The following is a 13,881-nucleotide window of genomic DNA, read 5'->3' on the forward strand; positions in this document are numbered from 1 at the left end:
AGAAGTGACGGATTTTTTTTTTTTTTTTTTTTTTTTTACACCACGTGGGCCATTTGTAAGGCCCAATAGACCTATCCAAGTTACTCGCTGTAGACAGCGCTGGAAATAATCAGATTAAGGCCAATTATGCGTGAGATTATAAAGGCGAGTGCTGAGCGGCGGCGCGCGCTGTAGACAGACAGCAAGACATCTGGCCACTTCCCCAGTCACTTCTCTGGTCCTGCGGGCGCCAGCAGCGCCAAGCCCCGCCCGCCGCCAGCCGAGCCCCGCGTGCGGACCAGAGGCGATCACACTCGGGCCTTCTCGCCCGCCTCCCGCGGAGGTAGGCAGGGTTCCCGATCCGCTCCCCCGGCTCCCTGCTCTGGGCCTTGGGGCTCCACCAGCTTCTTGGCCCGAGCTGCTGCGTGTGCAGATGGCCTTGCGCGATCGCCTGACCTCGCTGCGGTGGCCAAGTGCAGGGCTTGCGGCCGGGACCCCTGAGAACCAGGAGCCAGACTGTGCCCAGCTTGGTGAGGGCGCGGTTGTCCAGCAGCCGGACCTACGTGAAAGGCTGACCGTAGTGTCACGGCTTGGGACTGGAGGTGCAACCACTTCCCCCCCACCCCACTCCCGCGCGGTGGCCCCAGGGGGCCAAGGGCTCGTGGAAGGGCTTTGTAGGAGGGGCACTCCCCGTGATCCTCGGGGTGCGCGGGCAGGAGACTCAGGCTCTACTGCTGTTTGCTTTGCAGCCAGGCCGGAGCCACGCACAGGCACAGGTCTGCCAGGCCACCACCAGCCCTGGTCCAGCCGTCAGGGCCCATCCGACCGTCGGCGATGTTTTATTTCCACTGCCCGCCACAGCTTGAGGGTGAGTAAACGCCGCTTTCCCTTTCCGGACTGTTTGGCCAGGCCAAGCCAGCCAAAAGCGACCGGGACCGCAGCAGGACTGATGGGTGTTGGGGTCTTCGCCCCGCGAGGTGGCAGCCGCATGGTGGTGCTTAGGGGCGCCCTTAGCCCCCTCCCTACACCCAGCTCCATCCCTCCGCCCGGGTGCCACCTGCCTCCCACCTCCCTCTACGCCTGGATCGTGCGCTGCCCGGGGCTATGGGTGCCTCGGGGACGCCTGGTCCTCCCAGCACAGATGCTGGTGTCACGCCTCTAATCGGGGCTCCTCCACCCAGGGGGCCCGCATCAATCTTTCACGGTGCTTTGCTAACATCCCAGAAAGCCAAAGCAAGTTGAACTGCCCGCTGCGTCCTGGGCTCCACCGCACGCCAGGAAGGGCCCGATTGCTAGGCTGCCCTCACCCTGGGCGTTGGTGAGAGTTCTCCGGGATCTCACACGAAATTCTGGACAACTTAATGTCAGTTCCTAGTGGCAAAGCTGTCCCTGGAGGCAAGGTCCCTGCTCGGAGTGTCTAGGCATAGCTTCATCTCAGCAACTCACTGAATTTCTGACCACAAATGCCATACTCTCGCAAGCCCCCAGGAACCAGGGTCTGGTTGTTTAAGGTCTTCAGACTTTAGAAAAAAAAAAAAATGTCCTTCCCTATTCCGTGTGTGGTTTCTGCTCCCAGTTGTTAGGTGGGACAGGGATGGTGAGAAGCGAAGAGCTTGAATCTCTGGGTGTCCCTAAGCCAGGGCCCAGGGGACCCAAGGGTAAATTCTCCCTGCCTCGCACTCTGGCTTATGCTGTGGCCCTGAGACCCTGAAACTTTTATATCCCTGGGACACTTGTCCACCTTGCTGTAGGTTACCTTAAGCAGTTTCCAGTCTCAGCCACTGATCTGAGAGTTTGTTTTCATTTTCCCTATAAAAGCCCTTAAGCATCCAGCAGAGTTTGCTAAGGAAAGCTAGTGGGAAGCAGTGTTTAAGCTCTGCATGCCTGCATTTCAACACCAGGAAAGACCCAGGCAGGGAGGCTTTAAAGTCAGAAAGGTGCAGTCCTTGATAACTATAGCCCAGGACTGGAGGAGACCCTACTGGTTTGTGGTGTGTAGTTTCTATGTGCTGTTGACTCCAATCTCAGCACTGATTGCCAGTTCCCAGCCCAGACTATTATCAAGTGAGAAAGGAAGAGGTTTGGGCATTTAGTAAGCTGTGTACATTCTGGTGACCTAATGGGGAACCCGTTTGTAAGGGTGACTTAGATTAGAGACCACCCTAGCCCAGGCTCTCTCTCTGACTTGCTTACTGTTCTTTGCTTATTTCTGGGGGGCTTGCATTTGCTATTCATGCTCTCTGCAGGCCCCACCTTGATACTGACTCCGACTGATGTGACCAGAAGGAGGGGGAAGCTTTAAGCACCTTTCAGACTTTTATAGATATAGAGCTGTGCCAGTTTTTCAGGAGGGGAGTTTACGTCTAGGTCATTGTTGCTGGAGTAGGATGATGCTCTGAAGATGGGAAAGTTGAGAATGGCCGAGGACAGACCTAGGGAGATACAAAGGAGGAAGCAAAGTGTGAATGCAACCTTACTTCTCAGATACTTTGTTCAAATTCATTTAGAGTGCTGCATGGGTCTTAAGGTTTTTTCAGAACAAGAACCCACACACTGGCTAGCAAAGTCCTCCTCCCTGAAAGGCATCTGATACTGTGTAGTTCTTGTGATTCTGTCACATGAGCCTTTCATTTCATGACTTATGTCTTATTTGCACTGAGATTGTGGTGTCTCATCATTCTGGATTCAGTGTTGTTTTTACTTTATAATACATCTTTGAGATTTTTTCCATGCATATGTATATGGATCTACTTATTTTCTTTTAGACTGCTGTGTAGTATTCCAGGATTTGTTTTGCAGAATCTATCCACTGATGGATGCTTTTGTGTGTTTCTTGTTTATTTCTTAATTGCAACATCTCCAAGAGCATTCTTCCCTCTCTCTTTCAGCATACTTCATAACTATATTCATAGATTAAAAACCTGTGCACTTAAATCTTTGACGGTTGCTATTCAGTTGCCTTCTAATACACTTTCACCAATTGATACTCAAATGAATAATAAATGAACATGCACAATTTATTACAGTTTATCGGTTCTGGGTATCATTATGCACCTTTTTGGACAAAGCAATGGGCCTATTCTTTCCTTGTCCTGTTATATTCTATCTGAGGAGCTGCGCCTAAGTTTATCGAGGAGGAGTCTAGTTCTTTTCAAGAAGGCCACCCTCATCTCTTTTTCTTTATTCTTCGGTGGTCAGTCTTTTTCTTCCTGGCTTGGTGAGGTCAGCTTTTGCAGGCTTCTGCTGGGAAGCACTGTGAGCAAGGTTGGAGCGAGGTGTAAGTGAGGAGACTGGGGGGAGACAGTGACCAGGACGTCTGAGAGAGTGCTCCGTGCCCACCAGTCAAATACTTTACTTCAAAAAGAGACAGCATGGCCTTCTGCAAAGTAATGGAAACAAGACTGCTGTGAAGCAGTCCCTTTCGGTTTCTACCGAGATGAAGAGAAATACTTACTAGGGTTTGGAGAAAGAACGCCATTTGGATAGGAAGACGGCAGGAGAAAGGAGAAAGCTCTAGTGGAGAAGGGGGGCAGTGTTTTGACGACATGTGGTCAGGTAGGGTTAAGTATCACTCAGTGGGACTCTCTGTAGTGGACGGGATATGAAAAGGCCTGGACAACTTGGCCTTCCAGGGCTGAGGTGCTGGTGAAGAATGCTGCTTGGAGGCTGTGGCCTGAGAACTGGTCCTGAGCACTGGGTGATTCTGACAGCAGGGCCCATGGCAGGTGAAATGCGCACTGGTTAATGGAAGCCTACTCATTTGTTTTCCTAAGAAGCCATTGTGGACTATCAAGTAAATAGTGCACATTTGGAAAATGATCCAAATGTACGTTTGGGGCCAGACTCTGTTCTGGCTTTATCGTGAGCATGGGAGGCTGCTGTCGAGAACAGTGTTTTTCTTTTTCCAGGGAAGTGGGGACAGCAGGATGTTGTGTGAGGCCTGGTTACCTGGTGGAGTGCCCTTGGAGAGTGGCCCTAGCAAGTTGGCTTGGCGTTCTCTTGGTGCAGGTCTTTTGTTAATGGGTGTCTATATAAGAGATCCACCATGGTGCTGATGAGCTGTGGCCAGCAGTAATTAATAATCGTTTCTAAGCTCCTTACCTCCTTGAATTCTGCACTTCGAGAAGGAAAGTGGTGTGAACAGCTCTTGGTGTTTTCTTTCTTCCCCATCCTGTAGCCCTCAGCAGTTATAGTAGTAAGGGAGGAATTCAGGAGTCCGTGGGAGGGGCCAAGGTAGGGGGTGAGCAGATAGGGGACAGAGGGGCAGCCAGGAGTAGGAAGGCGGGTGAGGACCAGAGTTCACTCAAGCCACTGACCCCTCCTGACTTAGAGCACAATTTCACTGGGAGTGGACTTCACTGTATTAAGGTCACCATTGCCCTATGCAGTAGGGAAGCCTGCTTCTACAGCAAAGGTTTTGTAGAAACAAAAGCAGGGGATAGCAAGAAGAAGGGTCTTACTAAGAAAGCATAGGGTAACACGTTGGAAGGATGGGCTCTCTGGGGAGGAGGGTGGAAGGGGGTTACTGTGTGTGTGTGAGGGTCTGAAGACCTGGTCTCGCTGTCCATACTGATCCCATTACTCCTGCAGGCACAGCACCTTTTGGCAACCACTCCACAGGGGATTTCGATGATGGGTTTCTTCGAAGAAAACAGCGCAGGAACCGGACAACCTTCACCCTTCAGCAGGTGAGTACAGACTCCCCACGTGAGAACCAGTTTTTCCCACCTCCCCCCACGCCAGCCACAGATGAGCTACTTCTCCCTTGTCTTTTAAAAGGAGACCAACTGTTGAGTTAACTAGGTCTTTGTTTTCTTGAATAACTTACGCGTTTGCCTGGGGAAAGGATAGTTAACTTGGGCCTTGTAACTCTGGATAATCAGTAAAAGAAGCAGATATGAAATTTTCAACGTATCTTAGACAGATCTGAGGCACATTTCCCTGTCAGCAGAATGCAGGTTGGACTTTTTTTTTTTTTTTTTTTTTTTCCCCGAGACAGGGTTTCTCTGTGTAGCCCTGGCTGTCCTGGAACTTGCTCTGTAGACCAGGCTGGCTTTGAACTCACAGAGATCTGCCTGCCTCTGCCTCCCGGGTACTGGGATTAAAAGTGTGCACCACCACGCCCTGCCTCAGGTTGGGCATTCTTATCCCCAAATAGACAGATGGGGAAACTGACCTACAAGGTTGACTCATGAGCAGACACTCTTGCTGTCTGGGAGTTGAGGGGCCACAGCTGAAACTTTTCTTCCTGGTTTCTCAGAGCTGAGTGTTCCAAGAGCAGCTTCCTTGCCGAGCAGAGCAGAGATGACTCCCACACTCCTTTGAGGCTTCTGTGGGGCTGACTTAGCGACGGTTCCATACGTAGACAATCTTTTCTACTCCCATGGTGGCACCATGGGAATTACTCTATTCATGAGGCTACCCTCGACTCTTTATTCCTATGATAAACTTTAAATGTAAACACACAGAAATGTCTATTGTCTATTTCTATGTCTCAGGGAGGGCATGCTGTGGTTGTCAGTAGCCTGGGCTATGAAATCAACTGGGATTTAAATCGTCATTCTGTGGAATTTTCCTTACCTTTTAAAAAATTATATTTTATTTATTTATTGTATATGTGTTGTACCTATGTGCACATGCATGCCATTGTGTACATGAAGAGGTCAGAGAACAACTTGCAGGAGTTGATTCTCTCCTTCCACCATGTCTCTGGGATCAGGCTCTGTTCATCAGGCTCAGGCCGAGCACCTTTACGGTCTGAGCCTCCTTCCAGGCCTTTGTGGAATCTTTTCAGACAGCTCTTTTTTTTCATTTCCTTCCTGGATTTGATCTTCAAAGTTGCTTCTCACCACCCCTGGCAACGTCCTCTCCCTCACCTAGCCGCAGCCTCTCACCAATAAACATTTTCTCTTTTACCAGCTGGAAGCTCTGGAGGCAGTCTTTGCCCAAACACACTATCCTGATGTCTTCACCAGAGAAGAGCTAGCCATGAAAATAAACCTCACAGAAGCCAGAGTGCAGGTAAACCTTCTTTTAAATTATTTAACTCTCTAATATTAAAACTGGCAAACTTTTTTTTTTTTGACATCATGACTGCAGAGTGCACATTTGGCCAAAGAAAGCAAATGAGGACTATCTGTCATTTTCATGATGCACTTTAATAACATCAACATAATGTGGAATATTAGATTAGGTTGATTAATCGGTCATTCATAATTAACTAGTGATAATGTTCTACACTAATTTGTCCGCGTCTCTAAGGTACTAAATTACATCAATGCACATCCATTTCCTTGCTTTGGAAAAAAAAAAAAAAAAAAAAAAAAGCTGAGATGCTATTCGCAAAGCAAATCTGACCGCTCCGGGGTGAGGCCGGTCAATTGCAGAGAACCACGTTTTCAGATGGGAAACAGGGCAGGATCTGCTTTCCAGAAATTGCATCATGCCCAACTTTTCCCCTGCACAGACTCTTTGAGCAAAGTGGACCTGGAAAACACGTGCAATTTAAAAATCTTTAAACAGCAGCAGCGAAAGGGCCGAGCAGATATGGGCTGGCGGGCTGGGGTGGCGGCCACTAAGCTGCAATGCTTTTCTGGAAGCTGCTTTTAAGTGCTGACCGACCGAGCCCAGCAGCCGTGCCCTAGTGAGTACGGGAGGCAGACTCACAGGGCTGCCTCTCCAGGCCAGTTATTCTGTGAGCACAATTATATATTCATTTTATTTATGGGGTTTCCTCCATGCTGTTTCTGTTCTTTTTTATGTAGGAGCTTGGGGTTAAGACTATGCAAAGATCTAATTGTAGGAAATATAATAGTTTGCTTTCTGTTCCCCTGGGTCATGTTAGTATCTCTTAAAAACCAATGGCTGAAGAGAGATAATGGAATTCTGAGCAGTAAATTGGGGGTTGTAAACAAATTATTTCCCCTATAATCAGATTATGTGATCCTGATTATTAAATCTGAACATGAATCATTGGTCATATGCGGGCAAATTAAACTGATTATTATTTGGGAATGAAAATGTTCTTTGGCCCGGACCCCGTCTATAGTTTCTTTTTTTAATGCCAGCTTGCCAATAGCTGCCTAAAGACTGAACTGCAAATTGAGATAAATGACACAATTATTGAGCATTCAGAAGTAGCAGATCATAACTTCTCCCTGAAAGGTGCAAGGGTAAGATAGGGTGGTGACAATTAGAGCGGAGAATTGTTGTCCAGGCTGTTGTTGGTTATTATGTAGGCAGACAATGGCAGCCAAGCTTGTGCTTAGCCGGCTTCCATGTGGGGACAAGAGCCTTGGTGGCGGGAAGGGAGATGTGTTTACACTTACACCACTTGCTCATTCAAATATGATTAATGTTCTATAAAGCAGGGTCTTAATCGAAGCTGATGTTGTCCAACAATAACTAAATAGGGAAATAAACGACTCCATCATGCTCCTTCCTCAGAAGCAGGCGAACTGTCAGTGAAAAGCCATTAAAATATGATAATGAAAAATAGCTCAATTAAATGTTGTTATAGCTGTGACCTTCATTCAATTAAGACACAAGAAAGTGTCTGCATTTTGCTTTGCATTTAACTGCCCTAAATTTAGAATATAGATAAAATCATTATTCAATGGTTGCTGATATGTGCAATTAAAAGCCAACACGATTAAAAAAAGAAAGAAAGAAACTCAGTTGAAGGAGAAAGAAAATTAAGGGATGGGGTGGGCTGGCAAAGGGCTCAGCCTCAAGGACCCAGGCTCTTTCCCCATTCCAGGGTTCTGTGGCCAGAGGGGGTGGGATGTTGTCCCTGGGAGTTGGAGAGAAGCCTGGCCAAACCCAGCTTTTAGACAGAAATTATCTCTGAGAAGAAAAAAAGGTGAGGAGGGGGTAGTTTCCCTGGGAAAAGATCCGTGGGCTTTTATTGCCTTCTGTGAACATCTTGAGCTGGAACTCCAGGATTCTATCAGGCAAATGTATATATATATATATATATATATATATATATATATATATATATATATATATATATATAATCTCCCAAGACTTAGGAATCACCTGACACCAATTTCTAAGGGGGTACCAAACCAAGGTCAAGGTCAGACACAAACCTTCTGACCTAAGGATAAAATAGTAAAGTAGATGGGACAGTAATCCCTCTTTACTGAGTGTCCAGTTGCCATACACCAGGCACTGTGAAATATTTAACATTGTCTTTCAAACAATACTTAGGGATGGTAGCATTGCCCTCTTTCCCAAAAGTGTGGCCCACAGTCCTGAGCCAAACCACTGGGCTTCTTGTTGTGGCTTTTCAGTTTGCCACTTGGATGAACTTCAGCAGGTCAGTGAACCTCCCTGTCTGTGAAATGGGGGTGACAGGACTATTTATCTCTGAGGGTTGCTGCGGACCCCAGCCCACATTTGTTAACCAAGATTCAGAATTTCTAAGCCACACTGACTCCAGGGAGAGGGTTTCTCCTGGGTGCTGTGGGTGGCTAGTCAGGAACAGGTTCCTGTAGGGACGATTCTTCAGGGCAAAGCCCAGGTGTGAGCTTGCCGGAAGGTGCGGTGTGTCTTCTTTGACGAGAAGCCCCGGAACAGCATTTTGCAAATTGCTTTCACCGTGTTCCCTGTAGGGAAAACTTTTCACATCAAATTCACGTTCTCACCGGCAGCTGAGCATTGCAAACTCCTACAGGACGACGCTTTCCCTTCCTGTGGGCAATGCCCTTGATGTTTTCTGCTCTTTACTGGTCGTTCAAAAAGTGCCTGTCAGAGGCAGTTCAGCTGATCCATCTGTGGTCCGAAGTTCGGAGGCAGAGAACTGAGGATGTCTTATGGGCCTCCTGGGGGTCATGCTTGGGTCATGGCTGACTGTCTGCCTCCCTTGGGTATGTTTCCTGTGGGATTCAGGTTTGGTTCCAGAACCGAAGAGCCAAATGGAGGAAGACAGAGAGAGGGGCCTCTGACCAGGAACCAGGGGCCAAGGAGCCCATGGCAGAAGTGACACCACCGCCAGTGAGGAACATCAATTCCCCGCCCCCAGGGGACCAGGCTCGGAGCAAGAAGGAAGCCCTGGAGGCCCAGCAGAGGTAAGATTAGCTGCACCATGGACCGTGGGTCTGGGGTAGCTCTGTAGACAGGCTGGACCTCAATGGAATGTTCTGTTTTTGCCAGCCTGGGACGAACAGTGGGCCCTGCTGGGCCTTTCTTCCCCTCCTGCTTGCCAGGGACCCTCCTGAACACAGCCACTTATGCCCAGGCCCTGTCACATGTGGCATCTCTGAAAGGTAAGATTTGCTGGGCGGGCGGGTGCAGAGGGGGGGATGGTAGAGAGGGCGGAGACTGTCTGGCCTCCCTGCTGTCTCTGCTGGGCAACCTTCTGCTCCTATCAGTCACAGCCAGGCTCACAGTCACCATCCACTTCCACACTGCTGTCCTGTTTGATTTCCAACAGCCTGAGAATGTAGGTGAATGTTACTTCGTCCCACCCAACAGAGGGCTTTTCTTAGAGGAAGCCCTCTCAGAAGCAGCTGTGTTTCCACAGTCTCCTCCCTTACCTGGTCATAGTTGAAGGTGCTGATCTGGAGCTCATGGGGAGGTCTGGGAGGGATGGCTGTCTCAGCTTCCAAGGACCTGTTCTGTGCATCTTGCTTATTTGCGCCCCTCGGGGATTCCTCAGGACAGAGGTCTCAATCCCTGGGACTTTTGATGTCTTGTCAGTGGCTGGTATTATGAGAGGGGAGACATCTACTGTAGTTGCTTGGTCAGACCCAGAGCAAAGGGCTTTGCCGGGCTGTTCCTTGGGGATTTCTGGGGCACTGTCCCCAGAAGTGGGGGCTTATCTAGGGTCTTTCAATTCCGGTCCACAAAAACAAAACAGCGTGAAACAAAACCCTACTGGAGATGTTTAGTCAGTCTGGTGACTGCTGCGCTGGCGGGAAAGAGGGAGGGCCCTATAGTGGATCTGGGAGACTGTTGTGAGTGCTGTCTGCAGGGTTGGTTTGTCACGTTAGGCCTGGGGGATGGGCATGCAGGTGTGGGCTGCAGGTTTTTCCCGGAGAACAGGCCTCCTGCAATATCTGCTGCGTGTGCTGAGGCATCCCAGTACAAAGCTGTGAAGTATAAAATGCTCCAGAACCACAAACTTGAATATAGAGGTGATGCAACACGTGGAAAATTCCACACTGGCCTCCTGTGACAGGAGGTTGTCAAAAGTCAGAGATACTAAAATTATTGTGCAAAATGCCCTTCCTGCTCAATGTGTAAATGCCCAGGAAACCTACACAAACTTTGTCTTTGGACTTCTGGCTCAACCCCAAGATACCTTATTATGTATATTCAAATATTCCCTGTATCTTAAAAAAAAAAAAAATCCCAGATCAGAAACATTTCTGGTCTCAGGCATTTCAGATAAGGGGTGTTCAGTCTGCACAGAGATAGGCTGCTTAGCCAACTCAAGGTCCCAGAGGAGCTTGGCGTTATCCGAGGGGCTGATCCTGACAAAGGCACAAGCCTCATCCATCTGTCTGTACAGCACCATCAGCTGTGGTGAGGGGCAGTTCAGCAGCGAATGGCCACCTCTAATAAACATGCTTCGCTCACTCCACACCAGCCCTCTAAGTGGGAGCGATTGCACATTTCTCCTTTCTTGTACTTCTCAGGGTGTCTCTCTCTTTTTGGGAAGTAGAGAAGGGACTCTTCAGTGGAGCTTTGCCTGCAGTGGCTGGAGGGAGGGTGGGGCAGGCAAGAGCTAAACTTTGGGACAGGAAGGGCAGACAGTCCAACGGCAGTGGGTGGGCAGGGAGGGAGGGGTCAGCTGAGGTTTGTGCTCTCTGTGTCTTAGGGAGCATCCGCCTTGATGGTGTCCTAAGGTAGAGGGCAGGCTGGTAGAGGGCTGCTGATTGGGCCAGCTGTTTATACACATCTGCCTCCCTCCCTGCTTTCCCCTTCTTCTGTTTCCCCTCCCACCCCTTCACTAATCCCTTTGGACCTGTGCACCCCCAGAGGCTGTCCTGGCCTGCCTTGTTAGGAACTGAATTCCTTTGATAGGACATTGCTTTTGGGGGATCTGGGATGGGCAGGGCCTTGCAGAGGAGGCAGGAATCACAGTGTACTCACTAGGCACGGACACATCTCTGCACACTGCAGGGGCTTGCCTGGGAGCCTACAGTATCCTCATATGTACACTGTTCCTGGCAGGTCAGGGTTAGGTAGGGAGAGAGGGTGGACAATAAGACCTATTGGGACCCACAGCATGCTGGGATGCTTCTAGAGCAGTGGTTCTCAACCTTATAATGCCGAGACCCTTTAATACAGTTCCCCATGTTGTGGTGTGATCCCCCCAACCGTAAAATTATTTTCATTGCTACTCCACAACTGTAATTTTGCTACTGTTATGAATCGTAATATAAATATTTTTGGCACTAGAGGTTTGTCAAAGGGGTCAAGGCCCACAGGTTGAGAACCATTGTTCTAGAGGGAGGGGGAAAAAGTGAGAAAATTGAGCAGTGTAGTCCCATTCTGCCTCCCTAGAGACAAGCGAGCACTTGCCTACTGTTCTGGAAGCAGAGGGCTCTTTTGATTTGTCGTTTTCCTGCGTCAAGACAGGCATGAGTAAAACATAGAATTCTGCGTTCCTAGGGACAGTGATGGCAGGAGCGATGCTGAGGAACTCTAAGATTTGGCCTGGGCAGAGGTGAGGTGGGGTTAGAAAGATCAGGAGGCTTTGCCCACAAAGGGCCAGTGGCCTACCAAGCCAGCGGATGGTAGCAAATGGGAGAGTGGACAGTTTTGCTAGAATTTCCGAATTTTCTATAGAAGTTAGAAATGTGTTTTTATTTGGAAGATTCCTGCCTTACTCTTTTTGGACAACTATAAAGAAGCACATAGACCAGTGGTTCTCAACCTGTGGGTAGCGGCCCCTTTCGCAGGGGCCGCCTAAGACCATTGGACAACACAGATATTTACATTATGATTCATAAGAGTAGCAAAATTACGGTTATGAAATAGCAACAAAAATAATTTTATGGTGTGGGGGGGTCACCATAACATGAGGAACTGTGTTAAAGGGTCGCAGCATTAGGAAGGTTGAGAACCACTGATGTAGACCATGATGTATAGATAAGAGACATTTGTTTCTTGTTGTTCTAGAAGCTTGGAAGTTAGAGTTCTGGCAGCACGTGTCTCTACTGAGGCCTAGCTCTGGGCTGCATACACAGCAGAAAGAATAAGTGAGCTAGTTCTCAGGCCTCCTTCAGGAGGGCACCACTCTCCTCAGGAGGGCTCTGCTGGTCCTTGTCCCTCCTAAAGCCCTACCTCCTAACACTGTCAGCTGGTGGGTTAAGATGTCAGCACGTGAATGGGGGGGAATACAATCACTCAGTCCACAATAGTTTGTGTTTCAAATGTTGTCTCCAAAGTTTTGGGGGCAACACAGCACATCCATGAACAGTACAATGGACCTGCCCTTCTGTGGTCCCTGCTGAGCTGAGAAGGGTTTTTCTTTCTGTCTTCTCTGTCTGCTTTCTGAATTCTTCTCCTGTGTTCCCATTCTTCTCTCCTCCTCAGATTCCTCCCCAGCAAAGCCCCTTCCTGGGCTCTCCCTGGCCACCCTCTGTGGCCCCACGCCCTTTGGCCTCTCTGAGCATCTGGCTTTTTCACCTCCTGCAGGCTAAGGCACACGGGAAAAGGAGGGAAATGAGCAATTATTGAGAATCTCCTGTGTTGGCCAGGCAGTCTCACGTCTTGGTCTTGTCTACTGAGTTCTTGTGGTGACACGGTCAGCATCCTGCAAGGAGGGGATTCGGACAGATTACTAGTGTGCTGGGGCTAGGATGGCTGAAATAATGGCCGGTTTGTCACTTCCTCCTGTGACGGCTCTTCCAGATAGGACGGGTTCTGATCTGGAAATCCCCAGGGCTGCACCACTGTCTGCTGTAAATCCAGGTGGGCTCTGCAGCTCCTGAGATTTGTTTGGGGTAACTCCAGGATACAGAGTGAGACGTGTCCTTCTGTTGTAAGTTGGTTTCTGAACACTCTTGAGATTCAACACTCAGTCGTTTTGTGGGACGTGTGTTAAATGCTTTGGAGAGTGGTCAGATCCCCAACTCTCAAAGACCATCCCCTTTCTTCCCAGACTTTCCCCAGTCTTCAAAATGAAGTGAGTAGCGGCTTGTGGACTCAGGAGAAGAGCCCCACTTTCTAGGGCCTGGTTGAGTTCTAGGAGCCCTGGTCTGTGACTCAGTTTCCATTACTGCCTGTACCCCCAGATGCTGGCTGGGTCCACTATCTCCTTCTCTTGGGCTTGAACTCAGTGTCCAAGGGTCCTGGCCAGCAAGAGACTGCCTCAGGCAGTTGGGAAGACCATTGTGTATACAGGAGCTCAGAGAACCCATCTCGGCTTTCTAGAAACAGAAAACTCAAGTTCAGGGTCGGGAAGTCAGTTGTTCACAGCTGGCTGTGTTGGGGCAGATGTTTGGCTCTAGCAGACATGGGCAAAGGGCACTGTTAAGGCAAAACCATTATCAAGCATCCCTCCCTGGTAAGTAAGAAAGTCAGACTGGACCCCAGCAGCTTAGTGTCCATAGTCCTGAGCTTTTTTTTTTTGATCCTGTGGAAAATTCCATGGAACGATATCTCCACCTGATTTTTGAAAGTTAAGGTCATTGAGGGGAGGGATGCTCCAGAAAGTATGTAGATGAGAGGGACTTCTGCCCATCCTCCACGCTGTGTTCAGTCTAAGCAGTCAAGGCAGGTAACTCTAGATGGTGGCTTCCTTAGAAAATCAGAGGGACCAATTTTGCCTCTTTGGAAATTCCTGTTGAGGGTAGAGCCTGGGACTTGGCTAGAAGGCTGGAGAAGCCAACATTGGTTACTGTCTGAAAAATCCCTACATCCCATTGTTTCTGTGCATGTGCT

General features: G+C 49.0%; 1 protein-coding gene across 1 annotated transcript in view; it reads left to right on the forward strand.

Annotated features, from left to right (window-relative positions):
• Positions 1-813: 813 nt before the first annotated feature.
• Drgx (dorsal root ganglia homeobox) overlaps positions 814-13,881 on the forward strand; it is a 29,091-nt gene continuing 16,023 nt past the window's right edge. Inside the window, exons 1-5 of the mRNA XM_059274541.1 lie at positions 814-847; positions 4,570-4,667; positions 5,899-6,000; positions 8,875-9,053; positions 9,139-9,251. Of these exons, the coding sequence (XP_059130524.1) occupies positions 814-847; positions 4,570-4,667; positions 5,899-6,000; positions 8,875-9,053; positions 9,139-9,251 (526 nt within the window). The remainder of the gene's footprint in view (positions 848-4,569; positions 4,668-5,898; positions 6,001-8,874; positions 9,054-9,138; positions 9,252-13,881) is intronic.

Source organism: Peromyscus eremicus, chromosome 9, assembly GCF_949786415.1.
Source record: "Peromyscus eremicus chromosome 9, PerEre_H2_v1, whole genome shotgun sequence".
NCBI lineage: Eukaryota > Metazoa > Chordata > Mammalia > Rodentia > Cricetidae > Peromyscus > Peromyscus eremicus.